The sequence below is a fragment of the Rhincodon typus genome, chromosome 27 (assembly GCF_021869965.1).
Source record: "Rhincodon typus isolate 14 chromosome 27, sRhiTyp1.1, whole genome shotgun sequence".
Lineage (NCBI taxonomy): Eukaryota > Metazoa > Chordata > Chondrichthyes > Orectolobiformes > Rhincodontidae > Rhincodon > Rhincodon typus.
In genome coordinates this window covers 27,904,376-27,929,234 of record NC_063358.1, presented here as the reverse complement: position 1 = coordinate 27,929,234, position 24,859 = coordinate 27,904,376, and the positions used below count along the sequence as shown (strand labels likewise).

The 24,859-nt window shown below is 40.6% G+C and overlaps 1 protein-coding gene across 1 annotated transcript in view; it reads left to right on the top strand.

Annotated features, from left to right (window-relative positions):
* LOC109927146 (disks large-associated protein 2) overlaps positions 1-24,859 on the top strand; it is a 127,658-nt gene that overhangs the window by 90,498 nt on the left and 12,301 nt on the right. The window contains exons 6-8 of the mRNA XM_048612953.1: positions 1,549-1,643; positions 17,717-18,141; positions 20,410-20,501. Coding sequence (XP_048468910.1) covers positions 1,549-1,643; positions 17,717-18,141; positions 20,410-20,501 — 612 coding nt within the window. The remainder of the gene's footprint in view (positions 1-1,548; positions 1,644-17,716; positions 18,142-20,409; positions 20,502-24,859) is intronic.

The following is a 24,859-nucleotide window of genomic DNA, read 5'->3' as shown; positions in this document are numbered from 1 at the left end:
GCACCTTGTTGTCTCGGATTCTCCAGTTCCTACTATCTCTACCTCACCACCACCTGTTTAACGACTCCTCCACTGTTGCTGTACAAGCTAAAATTCCTTTCAATAAGGTATTAAAAAGACTGAAGTCATTGTTTTTGGTTTCTACTTGAAACTCCATTCGTTTGTCACCAACTCCATCCCTCTCCCTGACAACGTGAGATTAAGCCAGTCTGTTCACAACCTTGGTGTCACGTTTCATCTTAAGAAGCTAAGTTTGATCTGTCTACCTCTCATTTGTGCAATCATTAGGACCACCTATATTCACCTACATAACTTTACCCTTGTCTTGACCACATGATTGCAAAAACTCTCATTCTGACTTTGATGTCAGTGGACTCGACGATTCGCATGTCCATGTCTTAAATCACAGCATATTTGATTTCCATAATGCCCTTGTGCTCACTAGAATGCTGGCTCCTGGCCAGGCAACACTTTGACATTAAAATTCTTATCCTTCTTGATCCCTCCTGATCTTGTTCCTCCATCGCCCTGCAGTATCCTCCAGCCTTACAACCTTCTGGGTTATCTGCAGTCCACTAATTCTGAACTCTTGTATATCCCCATTTATAATTACTTCTGTGTTGGTGGCTTTGCCTTCAGTTGCTGAGACTCCAAGCTCTGGGATTGTCTGCCTACATCTTTCTCTGCCTCCCCCTTTCAGTCACTTCTTAAAAGCTACCTCTTTGTTCAAACGTCTGGTCATCTGGCTCAGTGTGATTTTTTTTATAATCTTCATGTGCCTTGGGAAGTTGTGTAACATTAAAAACATGACATAAATCGATTTTGCTTTTTTTGTTATTATCCCTTCCTGCAAGTTAGGCTTTAAGCTAGCCCTTTATTGCTTACATGATGACTTGCTACTGCACATCAAAGTGAGTCCCTCAATTTTCCTTTCCTAAGATGACTTTAGCATAAGTTGAGGAATGAAGCCCAAAAAAAGTCTCTTTTTAAGACCAAAACAAAGGAAACATACAAATATATTTCTCAAATTCAATCAAGGCTGTCAATCAAACATACACCTTAAATATGCACATTTTGAGGACTTTAAACCTGTACAACATGCCATCCTTTCCTGCCTTACTGCTGCCATAAGAGTCCAATTAACACATATCAGTCATGGCATTTTGAATTTAATGCACCAAGCTAGGTGGTACAGATTGTCAAGGTTATATATGCGTATCTCACTCACATCGCTATCTATATCAGACAACAGTAATGGTTCAGATATAACATCTATGAAAAGACCTATATTATTTTTACTTATTTATGTGAACAACAATTTTAATTCCCTGTGTAATGTGTTCCAAAGAAAAGGAACAAAACAAAACTCCCAAATTAAAAATGTCATAGGTATGAATACATTCAGTGACATCTCACTGTATAATCAGAGTTTCGTAAAGCCATTTTTTTTTCCGTTTAGTCATGGCTGATAAAGCTGCTGCTTGTTCTTGGCCAGTTTAGTCTGATGCAGAAATAATAACAAGGTTTCATTCTCTTTTCATATATCAGGTGGATAGTTCAGAGACTATGACTGATTCTGACACAGATAGTAAAGGCCTTCGGGAGTTCCATTCTATTGGAGTGCAGGTTGAAGATAATAAACGGTAAGTCATTTGTTTTAACTCAATAAGATGTGCCCATCATTTATTATTCATAGCATCATAGAATCACACACCTCAAAGACAATCAGCCATCATGTCCTCACTACTGTTCTTTCACAATAACCGTACATCTCTTCCCCTTGAAGTATATATTTAAATCCCTTTGAAAGTTGTTATTCCATCTGCTTCCAGCACCCTGTCAGGTGATGCAATTAAATGCGGAATCACTACTACAAGAATAAGAAACTTGAATATCGTTTCTATTTTTTAAGTCTTATCTTCCATAGGAAATGAAATTGTATTGGGCACACAGAATTTATAATGTCATATCATGTCTTCTTAACAATAGTCCCCTGGTAATAAATGCCATTTCCTCTGATTTACATTACTTACAACTAATGCAGTGCAATTTTTTGACTCATTGTTTGTTTGCAAGGAATCATATTTGCTTGCCAGATGCTTTTGCGTGAGGTCCATTGGCTATAATTCACCGATCCAATATTCAAAGATATCACTGGTCAGCAAATAAGCATTATGTCTTCAAAATGGTACTTGTGACTCACGCTTCCTGTGAATTTGGCTCCATCCTGGGAGTGCCAAATCAATAAATCACACTGTTTATTATGTTAAGGTATGATTTGTGGTGACACTCATTTCAACGTATAGAATTCTTTCTCATGAAACAGGAACAAAAAGCATTGGAAAAAAATTGCAGGACAGCTGTACAAGGGAAGAGAAGTGTTTGTTTCAGGTTGATGACTGAAAAAGATCATCTACCTGAATTGTGAACCCAATATCTCTTCACAGATTTCTATTTTTTTTTTGCTGCCTCTTCTCAGGGTACTTGTTTATCTGGAGGTGTGTTTCCATTGATGTCAGGCAACCTCCAGAACCAAGCTCAAGAGAAGCTATTCTTATCGTGTGAACTGGACAATTTTTAATGTAGCAGTTCATCATACCCAAACTTGCTCCCATCCTCAAACAATGTTTAAACATGTGCACAATCCCATTAGGATCAGCAAATAGCTGTCAGAAACCCAGTGTAATGCCCTATTGTTCCTCCTATCATGTCCCTGGGGTTCTCCTTGAGAAAGATTAAAACAGCACAGTATGAAAATCCAAAGCAGTTGACTTCATTCAATGCTCCTTTTGCCCACTTGGCCACTGTGGGGAGTTATTGGTCACTTGTACTGTAACACTTGGTCCAAGAATTATTCTGATATTGCAGTTCGCAGCATCAGCAAAGTTTTTATAGAGGAAGATCCACTCTCTAAAGGTTCAATTGAGAGGTTGATCCTCCGATTCATTCTAGAAAACTCTCATTTGTCCCCTTTTCTCATTGCAGTAGCAAGAAAGCACAGTATGTCTGCTCACATGCCAATACATGTTTGCTAGTCCATTACAAGTCATTGAAAATCCATTAGTATCAGAAGTGTTCCTTTAGCCTGTCGTGGAGTTCTCCGCATAGCTCTTCAGCCATCCTTATCCCACACTGGTGTGTTTAGTAATTAATCAGTGTCTTCCTTCAAGAAATCATTTTCCCAACTGGCTGTGAAATAAACAATTCTCTGCTACAAATAAATGATTTATTTCCCTGATCACCCCACATGAAATGAACATCAGTGAGAGCGAATGATGTCATGTGTGGTCCTTCGTACTTCTGATTACTCCAGAAAAGCATTCCCAGGAGCGACTGCCGCTCTGTGAGATACTTGAAGATTTTGGAATGAGCAATGTACTTCCATAGATGACACTCAACTTCTCCTCCCCGAGGCTATTGTTATTTTCTTTTATAGCTTGACCAAGATAAAGATCTGTATTTTCCTGCTAAATGTCAGCAAAATGCAATTCATTCAATTGGTAAAACAACAGAAAGGCCGGGAAATAGCACGTTCAGAGGCATCAGTGCACAGAGATGCAGAGTTATTGTTTCAGGCCAATGATCTACCATCAGAACTGCTCAGTATAGGCCTGCGCTTGTATCACTTCTACCCCTAACAAGTTCCAGTAGCTCTCAGTGCTTCAGTGAATTAACTTTAACATTCTCACTCTTCTCCTCAGAGACCCTTCATGGCCTTGCTGCACCCAATATCAGCTCCATTTCCCTGCATCAGCCCTCCAAGTATTCTCTTTTTTAGGCCAGCTCTTGAGATTTCTCAGCAGCTTCCTTTTGGTTTTCACAGGATCCTTTATCACTTCCGCTAACTTCCTCATTGCATAATCACAGACACCCTACAGTGTGGAAGCTGGCTATTTGTCCCATCATGTCCACACCAATCCTCCAAAGAACATCCCACCCAGACTCAACCCTTTACCCTATCACCCTGCATTTCCCAAGGCCAATCCATCTAGCCTTCACATCTTTGGACTGTAGGAGGTAACCAGAGCACCCAGAGGAAACACACATAGACACTGGGAGAATGTGCAAACTCCACACAGACAGTCACCCTAGGGTGGAATCCAATCCAGGTCCCTAGCACAGTGAGGCAACTGTGCTAAATACTGAGCCACTGCCGGCCTGAGTAACAATACTTTCTATATTTGTGTTAATATAAGAGGGATTTGAACTCTTGCAGAAGCAGAATGAGAAGAAATCAATAATATCCCTAATTGTGTTATTATTCCAATAAACTTAAAAACACATCATAGGAAGAAAACATTTATTTCCTAGGTATCACTGCATTTAAATCAACACCACAGTAAACATAAGTTAGCAACAAATGCATTTTTGAAAGAATAGCTGACAAACTTCTCTACACAAAAAGTTACTGCCCTAAACATGCTTTCCATGGACTGGTGAGATCCCAGCTAAACTATTGCATATTTATCTCAAACATAATAATTGCACCTCAAATAATCCATATATGAGGCAGTTTAAGAAATGATATTGCATAAATGCAAACTTTTCTGAAATGAACCAGTTCAGTATTAAATTATACAACTGACATAAAATTCAGACAATTGTATGTGCTACATTTTCCCTGTACAGTATCTCCTGAACTCCTGCAGCTTTAACCCAGAGCCTCCACGTTATTTTTTACAAAGAATTGATTACCACAGTTTTCTTGTTCCATATTAGGTGATGATACCTTTGTTGAAAGGTTTTAAACTGTTGTCTCCTCATTTCAGATCCTTTGTATTTTTAAAAATCTTTTAGTCTCTTTGCAGAACTTCTGCCCAATTTGCAGACTCTCTCCCCACATCCCTTCATGTAGCTCCTCTTTCCTCTCCCCATCCCATCCCCACCACCCCAGTGACAGGCTCTCTTCCTCCCTCCATAGCTCCTCTTGCCCACCCACCCATGTTTACCAACACTCCAGCTCACCCCACTTCACCTCCTCTCTGCTTCCCCAGATGCCCCAGCACTTCACAACCACAGCAGCTACTCACTTTGCAGCCACTTTCCAGTCCAATCCTTGGCATCACTCCCTGGCCTTTCGTCCTGGCCTCACTCCTAAGTCTCTATTCCCAGCTTTACTGGTCTTGCTTTCGAGCCTTCCCAAAGGGCTCACTTCCTCTTCTTGCCCTCATTCCCCTGGCCATGCTGACTGCTGCCATATTCCTCATTCCTCCAATCACAGGCTGCTTCTTTCATAAATAAAAACTGAAAGAACTGCGGATGCTGTAAATCAGAAACAAAAACAGAAGTTGATGGAAAAGCTCAGCAGGTCTGGCAGTATCTGTGGAGAAAAAAAAATCAGAGGAAGGGTCACTGGACCCGAAACATTAACTCTGATTTCTCTTCACAGATGCTGCCAGACCTGCTGAGATTTTATAACAACTGCTGTTTTTGTTTCTGTTTCTTTTCTAGTTTGCTGCTGATGAGTTCACAGTGAGCCTATAGGCAGCAAGCATAGGAGAAAACGAGCCTGTGATTGGGGAATCAGCCCCTCACCATTTCCTTCCGTACTATTTACAGGGTTGACTTTGTTCCAGTTGGTCAGCCTCGGGGTTGGATTTCCCTGGGTGATCTGGGAGCCTTTGGGACCAGTTCTGCCTGACACCCCAAGCACTTAGATTGCTGCCCTCCATCCACCTATAAATGACAAGTCAAAGAATACTTAAAGACAAACCAGGATCAAATAAAAATGAAACTAGAAATCTCCCAAGAGATGATGAAGGAAAGGTACTATCATCACTTTTTTACTGAAGGCTATAATACTGTAGGTGAATGAGTACAAGAGGAGGATTTGGAGCAATTAGAAAGGATAGCTATTAATAACGAATAAAAAGGGAGACCAGTAAATATTGATGGAAATGCCATTGAGTTCTGATGTGAAAATATATGGGTTGAAATTAGAAATAAGAAAGGGATGATCACCTTGATAGGATTGTACTATAGCCCCCCCAATGATCAGAGGGAAATTGAAGAGCAAGTAGGTAGAAAGATCTCAGATATATGTAATTATAATAGGGTTGTAACAGTAGGGGATTTTAATTTTCCTAACATTGACTGGGACTACCATAGTATTTGGATGGTGATAAATTTGTGAAATGTGTTCAAGAAAATTTTCTTTATCAAGATGTAAATGTTCCTACTAAAGAAGGAGCAAAACTTGACCTTCTCTTGGGAAATATGGCAGGGCAAGAGTCTGAAGTGTCAGTGGGGGAGCACTTTGGGACTAGTGATCATAATTCTATTAGTTTTAAAATAATTAAGAAAAAGACAAAGCCTTCCATAAAAGTTAAAGTTCTTAGCTGGAGTTAGACAAATGTTAATGGTATGAGACAAGAACTTTCAAAGGTTGATTGGAGTAGACTGTTCCCAGGTAAAGGGATGAGTGAGGCTTTCAAAATTGTGATAATGAGAGCTCAGAAGCAGTATGTTCCTGTTAGAGTGAAAGGTAAGCATGGAAAGATGAGGGAACAATGGATGAATACAGATATTTAGGTTCTAATCAAGAACAAAAAGAAATCATATATTAGATATAGACAACTGGGATCAAATGAATCTCTTGAGGAGTATAAAGAGTGTAGGGGTATTCTTAAGAGGGAAATTAGGAAGGGAAAGAGGGGATATGACCTAGACTTCGCAGAAAAGGTTAAGGATGATCCAAAAAGATTCTGCAAGTACACTAAGAGCAACTAGAGAGAGACTAGGGCCCCTTAAAATCACCGAGGTCATCTTTGTGTTGAACCTCAGGAGATGGGAGAGATATTAAATGAGTATTTCGTGTCAGTTTATACTGTGGAGAAAGAAGTGGAGGCTAGAGAACTCAGGTAAATAAATATTGATGTTTTGAAAGCAGTTCACATTATAGAAGAGGAAGTACTGGAAGTCTTAGAAAACATAAAGGTGAATAAATCTCTGGGACCCGATCAAGTGTATACCAGGATGTTGTGGGAAGTTAGGGAGGGAAACTGCAGGGCTCACAGCAGAAATATTTGTATCATTTACAACCATGGGTGAAGTGCCAGAGGACTAGAGTGTGGCTAATGTTGTGCTTTTATTTAAGAAAGACTTCAAGGAGAAGCCTGGGAACTATAGACCTGTGAGATTGACATCGGTGGTGGATAAGTCGTTGGAGGTAACTCTGAAAGATAGGATTTATATGCATTTGGAGAGGCAAGGAATGTTGAGGGACAGTCGGCATGGTTTTGTGCTAGGGAAATCATGTCTCACAAACTTGATTGAGTTTTTTTTTTGACGAAACAACTAAGAAGATTGATGAGGGCAGAGTGGTAAACCTTGTTTACATGGACTTTAGTAAAGCCTTTGATTAGGTTCTGCACGGTAGACTAATAAGTAAAGTTAGATCAGATAGGCTTCAGGGTGAGCTTGCCATCTGGATACAAAATTGGCTTTGTGGTAGGAGACAGAGGTTGGTGATGGAGGGTTGTTTTTCAGACTGGAGGCCTGTGACCAGCTGTGTTCCACACGGATTGGTACTGGGTCCACTTTTGTTTGTCACTTATATAAATGATTTAGATAAGAATATAGGAGGCATAGTTATTAAGTTTGTGAATGACACCAAAATTGATTGTACAGTGCACAGTGAAGAAGTTTATTTAAGATTACAAAGGGATCTTGATCGGTTGGGTCACTGGGCTGAGGAGTGGCAGATGAAATTTAGTTTGGATAAATTTGAGGTATTGCAATTTGGTAAAACAAACAAAAGCAGAACTTATACAATTAATGGTAGGGCCCTGGGTAGTGTTGTAGAACAGAGCTCCAGGGATACAGGTACATAATTACTTTAAATTTGCGTCATAGGTGGGGTGGCTAAGAAGGCTCAGACTTTGAGTATAGGAGTTCGGACATTATGTTGAGGTTGTACAGGAGGTTAGTGAGACTTCTTCCGGAGTACTGTGTGCAGTTCTGGTCACCGTGTTATAGGAAGGATAGTATTAAACTGGAGAGGGTTCAAAAAAGATTTACCAGAGTGTTGCTGAGAATAGAGGGTTTTATGTATAAAAATAGGCTGGATAGGCCGGGACTGTTTTCACTGGAATGTAGGAGGTTGACAGCTGACCTTATAGAGGTTTATAAAATCATGAGGGACGTAGATAAGGTGAATAGCAAATGTCTTTTTCCTAGGGTGTGCGAGTTCAAAAATAGGGGACATATTTTTAGGATGAGAGGAGAAAGATTAGAAAGGACATGAGGGGCAACTTCTTTACACATGGAGTGGTTGGTGTGTGGAATGAACTGCCAGAAGAAGTGGTGGATGCAAGTACAGTTATTATGCTTGAAAGTCATTTGGCTAACTACATGAATTGGAAAGGTTTCGAGGGATATGGGCTAAAAACAGGCAGGTGGGACTAGTTTAGTTTGGGAACATGGTTGGCATGGATTAGTTGGAGCGAAGGGTCTTTTTCTATGTGTATGACTCTATGACTGTATGTGATCCTGGACTGCTTATGGAACTCAGAGGAAACAACTGACTCTGACCCTAATCTTTCAACCGTGCTTAGCTCCGGAATTTATGCTGGAGAACGTTTCTGTTCAGAAAGGATCCTTAGGATCAATTGAGTAACTGCATGCTAGCCAGCTGAATGTCACAACTTTCTAGAAAGACCAGTTATGTCTTGAAAGTTTAGGAGCTTATTGAGGAAACGAGAGCATCTATTGGATAATAAAGTACACCAGATGTTGTGAATATGGATTTTCAAAGAATGACCTTAAATGTTTTGGGAGCTTTGATTTTCAAGGTTTCCTTTCAACAGTTGCATTTTAAAATAATTTTGAAGATAGGGTGGAAGTTTATTTTTTCAAGTTAAGCAAGAAGCCCCACTGACATGAGAAAGCATTGTATTCATTGTATTGTAGTAATCATCAAGAGGTTACAAAGGTTAAATTGACTAGGTCTGAACATAATTGCCTCTTAATATATTCAATTACTGTAAACAAGAACAAGGCCAACCTTTTTATAAACTTTACAAATCTTTTACCATTCTTTACCTTTAACAAGATTTAAAAAAACTTCCTGAACCTTGCATACAGAAGAAATGATATTCAGACAGCCATCAAAAGGAATGGATTGTTATATCACCTGGGAGAGAAAGAGCAAGATTACTTTTTGAAACTTATTTTCTCTGTATGATCATTGCTTCCAAGGCAATCTTACATTACATATCTGTAGTTTAGTAAAGATGATGGTAAGGTTTCTTTTTGAACAGTTATGGCCTGTAACACAGTCTTTGTAGTGACAGGATGTAACGTCATAGCATATTAATGTCATAGCAAATTAAATCACTTCAAAGGACAGGACACTGAACCATGTTGTTGTTCAGCTGGAATCACATGTACCCCAGACGGGGTAAGGACAGCAGATTTCTTTCCCTGAAGGACAATAGTGGACCAACTGAGTTTTTATGGCCGTGTCTTTCTTTGCTACTGGCTGTTATATTTCCAGATATTTTAAATAGAATTCACATTCTCAGACTGTCTTGGTGGAATTTCAATGTTACCACAGACCTTCAGATTACTAACAAAACAGAAATTGCTTGAAAAGCTCAGCATATCTGGCAGCATCAGCAGAGAGAAATCAGAATTAACATTTCAGGTCCTGTGACCCTTCCTCAGAATGATGCTGCCAGACCTGCTGAGATTTTCCAGCAATTTCTGTTTTTGTTTCTGATCTCCAGCATCCATAGTTCTTGTTTTTGTTTGCTTCCTTTGGATTAGTAGTTCAGCAACAGCAAAATTGTGAGATGGAGGGGACACAGGATTGGGAGTAATTGCCAATGGTGATTGTGAGAAGGTATCTGCATAGAAATTACAACACTGAAACAAGATCTCATGAATGTGTGTATGTGCGTGTGGGGAGGGGATAGTGGGTGTGTTTGTGTACGTGTAAGGGAGTGTGTGGGTGTGTCTTTGTGTTTGTATTTGTGCACGTGGGGGTAGGGGAGTGTGTGTGTCTGTTTGTGTTTATTGTGCACACACATGAGTAGGGCAGTAGGTTTTTCTGAAGAAGGGTCTAGGTCCGAAACGTCAGCCTTCCTGCTCCTCTGATGCTGCTTGGCCTGCTGTGTTCATCCAGCTGTACACCTTGTTATCTGAGTATGGCATGTTGTGTTATCACATTTGGAGTGCTCCCTTTAAGAGTTCAACGTGTAAATGAGTCAAATATCCAGACTCTGTCACATGACCACAGGCCACATGCTGTCCACTCTGCAGCCCTCGAGGCACAGAGTGGGTTTGGAGATTACGCTACTGTATATATTAGTTTAGCTGCAAATAAACCCACAGAGATCTTGAAGTAAAAACAATCCACACACATCAGTTTTGTCATATTTAGGTGACACAAGAATTTTATTGCATGGTGTGCAGCAGGGAATTTTTTTGTGTTATAAAAGAATTTTTAAAAAAGGACAATGAAGAAACCAGCCTTACATTGTGAGGGGAGGCAATGGCCTCGTGGTATTATTGCTGGACTGGTAATCCAGAGACCCAGATAATGTTCGAATCCTGCCATGGCAAATGGTGGAATTTGAATTCAATAAAATATTTGGAATTAAGAATCTAATGATGACCGTGAATCCGTTGTTGATTGTCGGGAAAAACACATCTAGTTCACTAATGTCCTTTAGGAAGGGAAACTGTCATCCTTACTTGGTGACCTACATGTGACTCCAGACCCGCAGGAAATGTAGTTGACGCTGAACTGCCCTTTGGGCAATTAGGGATGGGTAATAAATGCTGCCTAGCCAGCAATGCCCTCATTCCATTAATGAATAAAAAAAAAGGTTAAAGATCAAGGTGAGCAACAACAAACAAAATGTAGCGGCAATCCGGAAGTACCTACAGCGCAGAGCACAGGAGAAAATAAGATTTCTTCACAAACTATGTTTATCTCTGAGTTGGAGATAGTAGGAACTGCAGATGCTGGAGAATCCGAGACAACAAGGTGCAGGGCTGGATGAACACAGCAGGCCAAGCAGCATCATAGGAGCAGAGAGGCTGACGTTTCGGGCCTAGACCCTCTTTATCTCTGAGTTGGCCAGGTTTGTGTGGGAAACTATAAAGGCCATTTCAATTTTGAACAGCCTTCTGGGTCAGCCCCATACTGAACAAAATGAAAACATGTCTATATTAAAATAAAAGAAAAGGGGATTTCCTCAGGTTAACTAGGGTCTGGTTAAGCAAGTTGTGGAAATACACAGAGCAGTTACTAATGAGAGTCAGTACTTCAGACTTAAGGACCAGAAGAGGACCAGAAAGATTCTGCAAAGATATGCAAGCCTTGGCAGATCAGCTGCATGCACGAGGAAACTTTAGAAGATTTTGCAGTGAATTGATGACCTACAGGCAAAGACCAAAGGAGTCACTAACTCAATTTGTCAGTAGATGCCATAAAAGGCCAACAAGTGTGACTTGCAAAACTGTCAGAGCCGATAATGGAATTGGTGCTTGTTTTAACACCTATCAAAATATTCAAAAAGACCTCTTGACAGGATAAAAAGGAAGGCCACAGAATTGATTCAGTGCCATCTGTTGGCAGAAAATATGAAGCCAATATAACAGGACAAAAGTACCTGTAGTAAATAGCATTGGCACTGTAGCCAGGACACACAAAACAAGCAAACTGTGCTGCAAGTGAAATCTATAACTTGCACCACAAAACTGTCCTGCAATCCATGATCTGTGCAAGGCATGTGGTACAATAGGACACTGGGCCCATCTGTGCCGGAAATCTGACTCCAAAGATGCAACCGTGGCTCTAACAGGATACAGCCAAACACAAAATAGGGGCAGCAAGGAACATACAGAGATCTGCATACATGTCAGCTGATAACTTGAAATTCACAACAAGACAGTCCCAAAAAGATACCCATCCATGCAGAGGATGAACAGGCAATCAAAAGCTTTTGCCACAATCAGCCTCCTTCGTCCAAAGAGAACTATCAAACATATTCAAAGCCAAGATTAGCCCGGAAGCTGGTGCAAACATCCTACGGGTCCAAGTTCGAAAGGACAGGTACCTGGATAATTAGAACTTGGTGATACAACTGGAGTTTTAAAACTAATTGCATACAATGGATCACCATCATCATGGTGCACTAACAACACATTACAGTTATGGCAATTCAGCATGGAAAACGCAAATATTTCACGTGGCAGACACAACCACCCTGGCAGTTGCAGAACTACCAGTGAGTACAGATCTCCCCATTGTGACTGCTTATGAGATCAAGAAGGTACCCATGGCAGCAGAAGAATCCAAAAATTGCAATCAGTGTGTTGAATCAGTCCAGGGTTCACAACAATTGTACAAGGGACAAGGTAAATTTTAAGACAATGCCATATTGCACCATGGAGAAAATGCAATTCCATCAAACAACCCTTCAAAAAAATTGCAGCATTCATATACAAGAAAAATTTAAACATGAGCTGGATGGCATGGAACACAAAGGCATTATCTCCATGTGGATTACCTCACAGACTTGTATAGTTCAATTACATACATACTAAAGACTGATGATGCAATCAGGACATGCGCAGACCTGAGATGACTAAACCTCTTCCTCAAGAGATGTCCACATTTGATTCCAAAATGAGAGGAGTTGAATCCCAAATTCACAGGAACCAATTCATCTTCAAGCTGGAAGCTAAAAACAGGAAATAGGGGAAAGAGATGACCATTTGGCCGTTTGAGCCTACTCCCCCATTCAAGATGATCATGGCAGACCCTGTATCTCAATGTCATTCTCCCATATTCTCTCCATATCCCATGATGCCGTTAGTGATTAGAAATCTATTTATTTCTTTCTTACATATGTTCACTTACTTAACCTTCACAACCTTTTGTGGACATGTCCATCCTGGGTCTCCTGCAGTGCCACAACGATGCCACCCGAAGGTTGTAGGAACAGCAACTCATATTCTGCTTGGGAACCCTGCAGCCTAATGGTATCAATGTGGATTTCACAAGCTTCAAAATCTCCCCTCCCCCTACCACATCCCAAAACCAGCCCAGCTCGTCCCCACCTCCCTAACCTGTCCTTCCTCCCACCTATCCCCTCCTCCCACATCAAGCCGCACCCCCATCTCCTACCTACTAACCTCATCCTGCCCCCTTGACCTGTCCGTCCTCCCTGGACTGACCTATCTCCTCCCTAACTCCCCACCTACACTCACCTTTACTGGCTCCATCCCCGCCTCTTTGACCTGTCGGTTTCCTCTCCACCTATCTTTTCCTCTATCCATCTTCTATCCGCCTCCCCCTCTCTCCCTATTTATTTCAGAACCCCCTTCCCCTCCCCCATTTCTGATGAAGGGTCTAGGCCTGAAACGTCAGCCTTCCTGCTCCTATGATGCTGCTTGGCCTGCTGTGTTCATCCAGCTCTGCACCTTGTTGTCTCAGATTCTCCAGCATCTGCAGTTCCTACTATCTCTGACTAATTTAATAGAGTTTTTTGATGAAGTCTCAATTGGAACAGATTGAGGGGAACCAGTAGATGTGTTATATTGGAGTTCCAGAAGACGTTTGACAATGTACCTCATAAAAAGTTGTCATAAGATAAAAGTCCATGGTATTAGTAGTAATATATTGACATGGAAAGAAAATTGGCTAATGGGCAGGAAATAGCGAGCGTGGATAGTGGACTCTTTTTCTGGTTGGTAACCCATGGCCAGTAGAGTTCCACAGGCATCAGTGTTGGGACCGCAGCTGTCCTAATATATATTAATCTCTTGGAGGAAGGAAGTGAATGTACTGTAGCCACATTTGCAGACAACATAAAAATAAGTAGAAAGGCAGGTTGCAAGAGGGACACAGTCTACAGAGAGATTTTGATAGGTTAAATATATGGGCAAAAAGTTGTCAAATGTAGTATGATGTGGGAAAACATGAAGCTGTTCATTTTGGAAGGATGAACTAAAGAATATTACTTAAATTAAAACCTGTAGAAACTGTAACACAAAGGGAATTGAAGATACTTGTAAATGAAACACAAAAGGCTAGCACACAGGTGCAGCAGGTCATCAGGAAGGCTAATCGAATGTTGGGTCTTTATTTCAAGGAGATTGGAGTGTAAGGGTAGGGAAGTCTTACTGCAACTGCCAAAGGTGCTGGTGAGACCACATATGGAATATTGTGAACAGTTTTGGTCCCCTTATTTAAGGAAAGATATCACTTCATCAGAAGCAATTCAGAGAAGGTTCGCTCGGATAACCCCTGTATGGAGGTATTGTCTTATGAGCAAAGGCTAAACAGATTGGGATTCTGCACACTGGAGTTTAGAAGAATGAGAGGTGATCTCATTGAAACATGTAGGATTTTTATGAGGCTTGACAGGGTAGTACTGAGAGGATGTTTTTCCTCATGGGAGAATCTTGGACGAGAGAGCATAGTCCAAGAATAAAGGGATTGTTGGAGATACAAGGCCTTAAACATGTATTGGAAGCAGAATTCATGATAGATTTTAACAGTGAGTCTACAAATATTTAAAGAGAAGACTAAAAACTTATGAGGAAATAGCAGGGAATTTGAACAAAATGGAATGCTGTTTCAAATTGACAACACAGACACAATGACCTTCCCTGTAAAGCAATGTCTTGTTGTTTTATTTTGCACTTTTTCTGATACCTTCCTGTTTCTTAGTTCAGTATTAGGTTCCACTGTCTGACTATGATACTAAAGGGTGGCACAGTGGTTCAGTGGTTAGCACTGCTGCCTCACAGCGCTAGGAACCTGGGTTCAATTCTACCCTCAGGCGACTGTCTGTGTGGAGTTTGCACATTCTCCCCATGTCTGCATGGGTTTCCTTTGGGTGCTCTGGTTTCCTCCCACAGTCCAAAGATGTGTAGGGTAGATCATTTGGCCGTGTTAAATTGCCTGTAGTGTCCAAGCATGTTTAGGTCAGGTGGGTTAGACATGGGAAATGCAGGGGTAGGGGAATGGGTCTGGCTGGGATGCTTTTTGGAGGGATGGTGTCGATTTGTAGGGATTGTATTCTACGATCATGGAATGTAAATTGAGAACTTGAACTCTTTTTGGGGAATAAAAGGCTGATAACAGTCAAGTGAACAAAAACATATTGCATTGTTATAAGCATTTGGTTGATTAATGACTGTAGAGAGGTAAGAAAACCTGATCTGGCCAGTATGTGAATTTCCAGCCCCACAACAATGTGACTGACTTTCAGCTGCTCTCTGAAGTGGCCTGGTGAACTAGACAGTTCTACAGAGCCGTTATACAGAGCAACAACATCGGTAACATTTCAAGGTGGCTAACCATCACCAGCTCATTAAAGGAATTGAAAGTACAAGCTAATCTCGTCAACAATTCTCATATGTCATCAATATGTTTTAAAAGATCTGTTCCTTTAGCTACCAGTGACGAGATTCCAGTCTGGTGAACTGTCTTCTGCTGCACAACTGTCTTGTTATTTTGATCTTTATCATCACATTCGTTTGTGTGCTTTCTTTTTGACTATTCTTTAATTCCCTCCACTTATTCTTGAGCATCCTCCCCTCTGCACCAACATCATTTGATTTGTATGGGGAGAATGCTATGGAAATGAAAGTAAAAGCTGCTTTCTTTGTAACTGAATGGCCCAGATTTTTGAGTGGGCTTTGGAAAACCTGACCCGCGTACTATTGCACCTTCTGAAATGTACACTGACCTCCGTGTGCCTTTTCCCGGGATTTGTGTCTTTTCACACTGGGTTGGGATCCCAGTGCATTTTGCAAGCTACACCTACCTGTGGAATTGGAGTGCAGAGCCCAGCTGGTTAGAATGGTCAACTTCCTACTCCAACATAGCATCTCAGCTCCCAGCAAGAGAACCTGAACAGGCTCAGTGAATACATTAGAACATGGCAGTTAGAACTTATTGTGAATAAGTGTGAAGTTATTCATTTTGGTAAAAAAAAATGGAAGGGTAGTGTATTTCTTAAATGGTAAGAAGTTGGAGTTTGCTGCTATTCAAAGGAACACGGGCATCCTTGTTCATCTGTCACGAGGTTACAGTGCAAACGCAACAAGCAATTAGAAAGGCAAATGGCATATTGGCCTTCATCACAAGAAGATTTGAGTGCAGGAGTGAAGATGCTTTGGTGCAGTTGTATAGAACATTGGTGACATCTGACCCGATGCATTCTGTACAGTTTTGGTCTCCGTATCGAAGGAGGGATATACATGCTATAGAGGGAGTCTGACAGAGGTTCACCAGATTAATCTATAAAGTTTCATAGAATGAGAGGCAATGTCATTGAAAATACAGAATTGCTACAGGACAGGCCAGAGTGGTTTTAGGTAAGATGTTTCCCTTGTCTGGTAAATCTAGAACTTAAGGGAATAGTTTCAGGATAAGGTTTGGCCATTTAAGGCTCAAGTGAGGAAGAATTTCTTAACTCAGAGAGTGGTGAATCTTTAAAATTTTCTACTGCAAGGGCAGCGAAAGCTTATTCATTGAGCAGGTTCAAGTCAGAAATGAATAGAATTGTGATATCATGGGATATGGAGATAATGTGGGAAAGTGCCATTAAGGTAGATGATCAGCCATGATATAGAATGGTGGACCAGACTCGATGGGCTGTGGATGTGCATGGCCTACTCCTGTTTCAATGTTTATAGGCCCCCTAAATCTCATCCCCTTTTTGAAATGTATTTTGCCTCTACAGGCCGTTGGAATTGTACTGAAACGCTTGATAAACTGAAACGCTTGATAAACTGAAACATGGCCAGTCAATGGAAAAGTCAACCTAGGTTTGCAGAAAAGATCCTGATGATAAATCACTGCATTAAAAACACATTTACATGACAGCATCCCATCATAATATTAGAAGGTGTTGAAACATGTTACTCGTGACCTTCAAAATATTCCTAACTCCTGACCAGCTCTCCCACTTTGGTCGTGAGCTCTCCACTGAGGTGGAATTTATTTTTAAGGTTTACTAAGGTGAAGAGGTCAGTGTGGGCTTCGCACCCAAGATTTTCCCAACATACCAAAGAGCCACACAAAGATGGCGTGGGATCAGGACAGCACTGGAAAATTGTTTCTCCAGCAAAAAAAAAGATGAGGTTCAACATTTCACAACCAAACCTACACATCTATTGGTAGACAAAAATCCAGCCCCATATGTTTCTGGGAATAGTCTTTTTATTGTGGATAGTCTTTTTATTGTGGTTACTTCCTTAATTACCAGCAAATCAAAATGGCTTGATGCTAAAAACCACTGCCTGGCATAGTACTAAACTTTACTGACAAAGGTTTTAGCTGACGTTTGTCTGTGCTGAACTAATGGATCAATACACTGTGCAGTATGGCTTTTTCTTAGCTCCTCTTGGCTAAATAAGTAGATAAGGCAATATATGGATTCCCTTCCTCATCTACCTGGCGTAAAGTGTACATGTGAGAAGATGATCAGGCTTGTCAATCCTACTTTCCATAGTCCAGACTTGTACGTGAAGATATCATCTGACTTCAGGCAGGCAAGGTGGTGGTGTTGTTGTGGGGTTGGGATTGTGGGTGGGGGAGTGTGGTTGGAGAGATGGCTTCAGCATCCAAACCTATACTGTTGTTTCAGGCATCGCTTTCAGGAGAGGAGGGTGGAAAATAGGAGTGGATAAAATACCAAAACGTCTTGTAGTTTGCATATTAATTATTTATATTTTGTTTCCCTAGGCATGCCAGGTTTAAGCGTTCAAACAGTGTGACAACAAGTGTTCAGGCGGACCTTGAATTGGAGGGCATTCCTGGTCTGTGCGTGAGCACAGAGGACAAAGGCTTTCAGTTTGGCCAGTCATTCGAGCGGCATTCCTCAGAGCCAGAACAATCCAATGAGTACACTTCATTCAGAACTGTTCACACACAAGGACAATGGGCGTACAAAGAGGATTACCGAATGCGCTATGATAGTGCAGACGCCCAGCGCCAGGACCACTGGGGAGAGGCCAGTGTTCACAGCCTCCCGGATCCTGGCAGAATATCTCCATGCCACAGAGATGGTGACTGGTTTATCAAGTTACTGCAGGCAGAAGTGGAACGATTAGAAGGATGGTGTCAGCAGATGGAGAGAGAAGCTGAGGAGAATGACCTACCTGAAGAGGGTAAGCTGGTTCGTCAGTCCATTCCATGGAAAGATGCTGTACCGAAAGGCACATCCTAGGCTCATTGTCTCCAAATGCTTCATATTGAGCTGTTTTCGTAGCAGTTTATATCAGAGCTGGTTTATCATTGCCTTCCTCAAAGAGGACCAAGACAAGGACATCTTCCTCAGACAGAATGACAGTCAAAACTGTGCCATTAGCATTATTCTAGCCATCTGACAACTGAGCTAATCAAGTCTTTTATTGGGAAACAACAACATATTTTTCCTTGTTATAATTGTCACTCACTTTCATGTATTTCTCTTTACTTACTTTATCAACTTTCAATGCTTTGAATTCACTGTAAACTTGTCCCAAGCCTCTGCCCAGAGTGCCATATCACTGTAACTTCATGCTTGGAAACTTATATCATCCTTGAATTTTGTCTCCCCATTGCCCCACTTACAACATTACCAAAGCTGGAAAACGCAAGACCTGAAGTAACATTTATCAGACTTGCAAAGGAATTGCACTAAAATCCCGTGCATATACGAATATACGTTACAAACAAGGAACAGGGGTAGGCTGCTCAGCCCATCGAACTTGCTCTGCCATTCAATAAGATCATGGCTGACCTTATTTTATCTTCAACTGTAGATTCCTGCATATCCCCGATAATATTTCATTATCATTCTGTCTTCCTAAGAATATTTTATAATTTTTCCATGAGTACGTTTGATCAGATCCAAACTTTGGGAGGCAATGGCACAATGGTACTATTGCTAGACTATTAATCCAGAGACACGGATAACGTTCTGGGGACCCGGATTCGAATCCCACCACGGCAGATGGTGGAATTTGAATTCAATAAAACTCTGGAATTGAGAATCTAATGTTGAAGATGAAACAATTGCTGATTGTCAGGAAAAAAAAACCCATCTGATTTACAAATGTCCTTGAAGGAAGAAAGCTGCTGTCCTTCCCTGGTCTGGCCGACACATGACTTCAGACTCACAGCAACGTGGTTAACTCTTAGCTGCCCATGGGGCTTTTAGGGATGAAAAATAAATGTTAACCCAGCCAGTGAAGCCCCCATTCTGTGAATGAATAAAATTAAACTGAAGAAAGGTTACTAAGGAAATATGAATCAGCTAGAAAGTCTCCCATGCCATTTTCTCCTCTCCCTTTTCTGAAGTTGCAGATTGCCATCGTAATTTCCATTCACCGTCCAGTCACCTTACCCAGCGGTTACTGCTCATGTGTGAGATTTTGCAACAAATGTTGACAGGCAGTTTGGCTGTGTGTGCGAGCACCACACAACCTTTCCTGACTTCTGTTTACAGTCAAAGGCAATGATTTTGGTCTCTCCCGAGAGTGGGAAGTAAGCCCAGCTGTAACCCTGCAAGACGCCTGCTAACTCTGCTCAGCCTGAAGATCCAAAATAGGACCTTACTTAGTGTGTAAGTAGCTGAACTTGCTGAGGTAACAGGGAATTTCCACAGTTTTATTTTCCATTCTAGTGACTGTACAGTAAAATAGTGCAAGTTTGTGCAACTGTAGAAAAATTCATTAATCAAGTATTTTTTTTAAAGAATAATCCAAAAATGTAAATGAATGTGGTCAGCCTAACACTCTGCTTCAGTCCACATCCTCATTATAAAACACAGAAGGTGGGCATTCAGCATCTGACACCAAACCTGGCTCTTTGAAAGATATATCCAATTAGTTCCTCTTTTCCACTGTTTCCCTGCAATCTTTTCCTTTGCAAGCTAAGAAACGATTTCCTGATGAAAATTACTATTTGAATCTGCTTCCACAACCCTTTCAAAACATGCCATCCACACTGCAACAAGACATTGCATAAAATAAATTGAATGGGCACTTTTAATGTCTCATGAAAAAAAGATGTTTATCTTTCAAATCACAGATTTGATTATTGTGCTCAAATACCAATGCACATTGTCCCATTTAAGTCTTTTTGTCTTTCGACTTATTTTTGCTCCCTCTTTCAATTTCCTGGCATTTTGTAGGGCTCATCAGCTGGCAGAGTGAGCATATGACTCAATGCCCTTCTGTCTATATCTCTGAAACTGGGCACTTCGCCTTTCAGAGCAGCTTAAGAGTGGCATTGGCAGAGTCCTGGGAACAGATTGCTTGACTCCCTTCATGAGGAAATTTATACCTGCTTAGGAAGTGATCTGAATATCACTGTTTATTTATAATAAACAACTCTGTGCCTTGGTGCAATGATTGTATTCAGAATTTAATGCACTCTCTCTTGTGTTTCAGTACTTGAGAAGATTCGCAGCGCAGTAGGCAGTGCCCAGCTTCTCATGTCACAGAAGTTCCAACAGTTTTACCGACTATGCCAGCAGAATATGGTAAATCACAGTGGGCATGCGTGTTCATTTAGAGCAGCAAGGGGAATTATATCTCCCAGGGTTTTGCTGCATCGGCTTTTCACATATCTCACACCATTTCCCCCAGCCCTAAAGAGTGAGTCTCTCCAACACTAACCTATTAAAACTCAGTTCCAAGAATGATGATTCAAAGCATGTTCTTCTACTTATGTTTTAAAACAGCAGACTTCAATTTTCAGTGTCTTCTGAGAGTCCTGCCTCAGGCAATGATTAGCGATCGAATGGTGGAAAAAGCTTCAGATGCTAAATGGCCTACTCCTGTTCAACACGGATAATTTTCCTTCAAGGAGTTACTGAGTTCAACAGGATGAGGGTACCTTTATATTCGAAGAATAATTTATTGAGGCTATGCAAGATTCAAGTACGCATTTGCATTTGAGTGCACGTGCATGATGTGAATTACCTCATGCATGTAACAACTGAAAAACTCTTCCAAGTCCACTTGCCGAATAAAATTATCAGCGTTCATCATTTGACAAAATATTCCAAGCAAAGAAATAAAGGATTCTAAAATTAAATAATAATTCTTTTTCAAATTTTTTTAGAATTAAACTAATGAGACTCCCACTTTAAACTTCTGCATTTGCTGCTTAATCGTGACAAACGTGACACTTTTTTGCTTCTTCTCGCATACATACCACAATTATCAAAAGTACTGAATGCACCCAAGGATAAACTAAACTGTCTACATTCAGTGTGTCTGGTTTTTTCCAGTACACTTCAATGTGGTCAATAATAAGGAAAGCTGGACTAGCTCACCATTCTATTAGTTAAGTGTGTGAAGCGATAACAGGAAAAGAGGATAACTGTATAGTACATAGGGTAACTAATTTATTGAAGATGTGGGAGAAGGTATTGTACAAACTTACAAAGATTCTGGTCAGTCTGCATCTGAAAGAGAAAGATATTTCTCTATGCATCAGGTACCACAATCTTGATCCACAGTCCTGTAATATTAGCCGAAATTATTTTCTCAGATGTTGACAGAACTGTTCTGAATTTTCACCATTTTCTGTTTTTAAGTCAAGTCCAATGTTCTTAATCTGTAAATTTTGATATATGTTTATGCTTTTGACACAATGAAGTTTACTGCTTGCAGCATGATTTCTATTTGACTGCTTTAATGCATCCTCAATGCATTCCTCTGTGGCAATATACAGACTAGATTTGAACCCAAGTCTCACTGAGACAACTTCTCTAGTGCATACACTATGTAGCTGTCATCTTTCCCCAGTTCTGCTTTCCCTTCAAACGCACACCTAATTAATGAGATAGCAAGCTAGTTCATTTTGTGCCAAATGCTCTGTCAGTGCTACTGTCTACCCAGACCCTTCTGAGATTTGACAATGCAACGCATGAGAAATAGATCACAGCAAATAGGAGTAGACTGTACAGCCCATCAAGCCTGCTTCGCAATTCATCATGGGTGACCTTGGGCTTCAATTGCACAACCCCATTAGCTTCCCATTTCCCTTGATTCCCTGAGGAACCAAAACCTGTCTGAATCCATCTTAAAGGTGTTCAACAATCGAGTGTTCACAACCTGTAAAGTAGAGAATTCCAAAGATTCACAGCCCTTTGAGTGAAGTATTTTCTTAACATCTCAATCCTATATGATTAACCCCTTATCCTGAACCTCTGCAGGAAAGGTTCTGGTCAGCTACGTGATGAAAATAAATTGAATGCTCCACCATCACACTCCATTCTCTTAGGCTATGACATGCATGTAAAAGTGTATGTTGCCACAGCACTCAGACACTTTGGGAGACTGGGTTTGCTCAGTTAGCTTAAAGCCGATGTTGATCACGTTGGTGCAAACAGCATAAGATTTGATCCCTTTTCTTGTTGGGGTGGATTCAGGACATGCCTCTTTGCCATACAGGTGGTGGAGACTACCTAGCTTAAACCTGCCTTCAGGTAGAGAGCTCAAGAAGAAGAATAGATTCTAGCAGTTTCCCATGACTGATGTTAGGCTAACTGCCCTGTGATTCCCTGTTCTCTCTATCCCTCCTTTCTTGAGAAATGGTATTACATTTGCCAACTTTCAATCTAATGGGACGACTCCCAAATTGAGGCAATCTTGGAAAATCTAGGAAATAAAAAAAGTAGGGAAATGTCACTAATCATATCAACAGAGAAAAAGAATTGGAGAAACTTAAGGGACTGAAATTGGAAAGTTCTCTGGACCTGATTACCTACACCTTAGGATTCTAAAGGAGATAGCTGATAAGATAGTGAATGCAATGACTTTAGTTTGCCATATCCAAATTTTCCAAGTCTTTGTAGTTTAAGTACTGAGTGAATTCTGCTGATCATCTTGTGATAAGATTGAACTTATCCTCTTAGCACTGGTCTGTGCTGTTTCGGAATTCTACTTCAGTCAACTTTGAATGCCTTCCTCTAGAATTTAATCTTCTTTGGACTGTCATAAACCCGACAAAGACTCATCAGAAATTCCAACAATTCTGTATCTGAATTCTGATTTGAAATCTTTATAGTCATATTTTTCTGTTAATCTTTACACATCATTGATGAAATTATGAGATAACAAGGTGTACAGCTGGATGAACACTGCAGGCCAAGCAGCATCAGAGGAGCAGGAAAGCTGACGTTTTGGGCCTAGACCCTTCTTCAGAAAAAACTAGGCCTGAAACGTCAGCTTTCCTGATCCTCTGATGCTGCTTGGCCTGCTGAGTTCATCCAGCTTTACACCTTGTTATCTCAGATTCTCCAGCATCTGCAGTTCCTACTATCTCTGAAACAATTGATGAAATTATTTCTGGATTCCCTTGGATGCTGAACTCTTTTTATTGAACCTTGCTTATTGAAATAATTAATTTGTTCTAAAGTTTTAATAATTATCAAAAGCTCTCAGAACTTCTTCAAAATTACCTGTTGCTTCCTTAACATCTTGGTGAGCTGAAATATCAAACTTCTTATTGTACATAGTTGTTCAGTTTCTGATTGCTTCTGCTTTGCAATCTACTTTGCATCTTAAGAACTGCTTTTTCCAAGATGTCCAATTGTTTTATTTTGCCCATTCTCTGCAAATAACTCTTCCTGGCAATATTATTTCTGATGCAATGTCTTCTTAATGTGATTGGAAATAAACAATGTTTTGAAGGATTTTTATTTTGCAGTATAACATTGCCACTGCTGTGTACTGATATACTGAAGGTTATTTTTGCTTTCCAGCAGTCAAAATGGGGAAATCCAATCTTTTATGAGTAAAATGGAGCATTTATACTTTTTTTACAGCTTCTCTAGATAGATTCACTAATCACAGCCTTAAAGATAATTCCAATTTTCCTTAATGGTTTTACTAAATGAACCATGCTGCCTGCAGCTTCAACAGTGATTCCCATTCTCTTAACTGCTTTACCAAATGAATCCCGTTTCTTTCAATGTTTTTCCTGGATAGTCTAAAGAATAATTCCCATTGTTTAAAACAGACTTTTTTTTATTAACTGGATATGTCCTGCTGTGTGTTTTAAATAAACATTTTCTGCCATTAACATGATTTAATTAATGAATATGCTGCTTTTTCTGCAGCCTCAGAAGTTTTCTTAACTGTCTTTTCAGTTGGACTTTATGTGCTTTGGTTTCTAAGTTGCCTCTTTATCGCTTTAATTCTGGCTTTGCAACATTCCTGTGTCTGTGACCTTATTTTCAGTTGCTTCTGTGACCCTTTATTTCACTTTGTTTAGCTGTGCCTAGTGGTGCCCACTCATTGTACAGTGATACTTAATCTGAGCTGTGTGTATTTGTTTAGCTCTCCCAATCTGTAAACTGAGCCATTTATTAACATTTTCCCTTGCTGACTTCAACTTTACTCACAGAGCCTCTAATTTCTGTCACTCTCTGACTGAACCTTGACTCTGGACCATTCCTACAGACCATCAGCTGCCAACATAATATGTAACTGCCTTGGAGTGAGTAGTCCTCCTGCCCTATGGAGTCGCTAGCTCACTCTTGGAGCTACAAATCTCTTACCAGATCTGAAGTACTTCTTACCATTGACTGTCGATTTTGCCACATTGACACTTGCCACAAAGTTATCTTCTTCCTTAAAGCCCTTGAACGTTCAGCTCTTCAAGCCACTGAATGCCTGCACAAGCAGCCTCCTTAAAGCTGTGCCAATCTTGTAGGAGGCAGCTGAAAGGACACCACAACTTTGTCACCATATGGGAAGATAAAACCTCAGCACTGCTCAACATGTTGTCTGAGCTATCAGGTAGATTTACTACCACCATCCTCCTCCCTGGTAGGAAGCTACAGAGTCTAGTATAGAGTCATAAGATGTACAGCATGGAAATAGA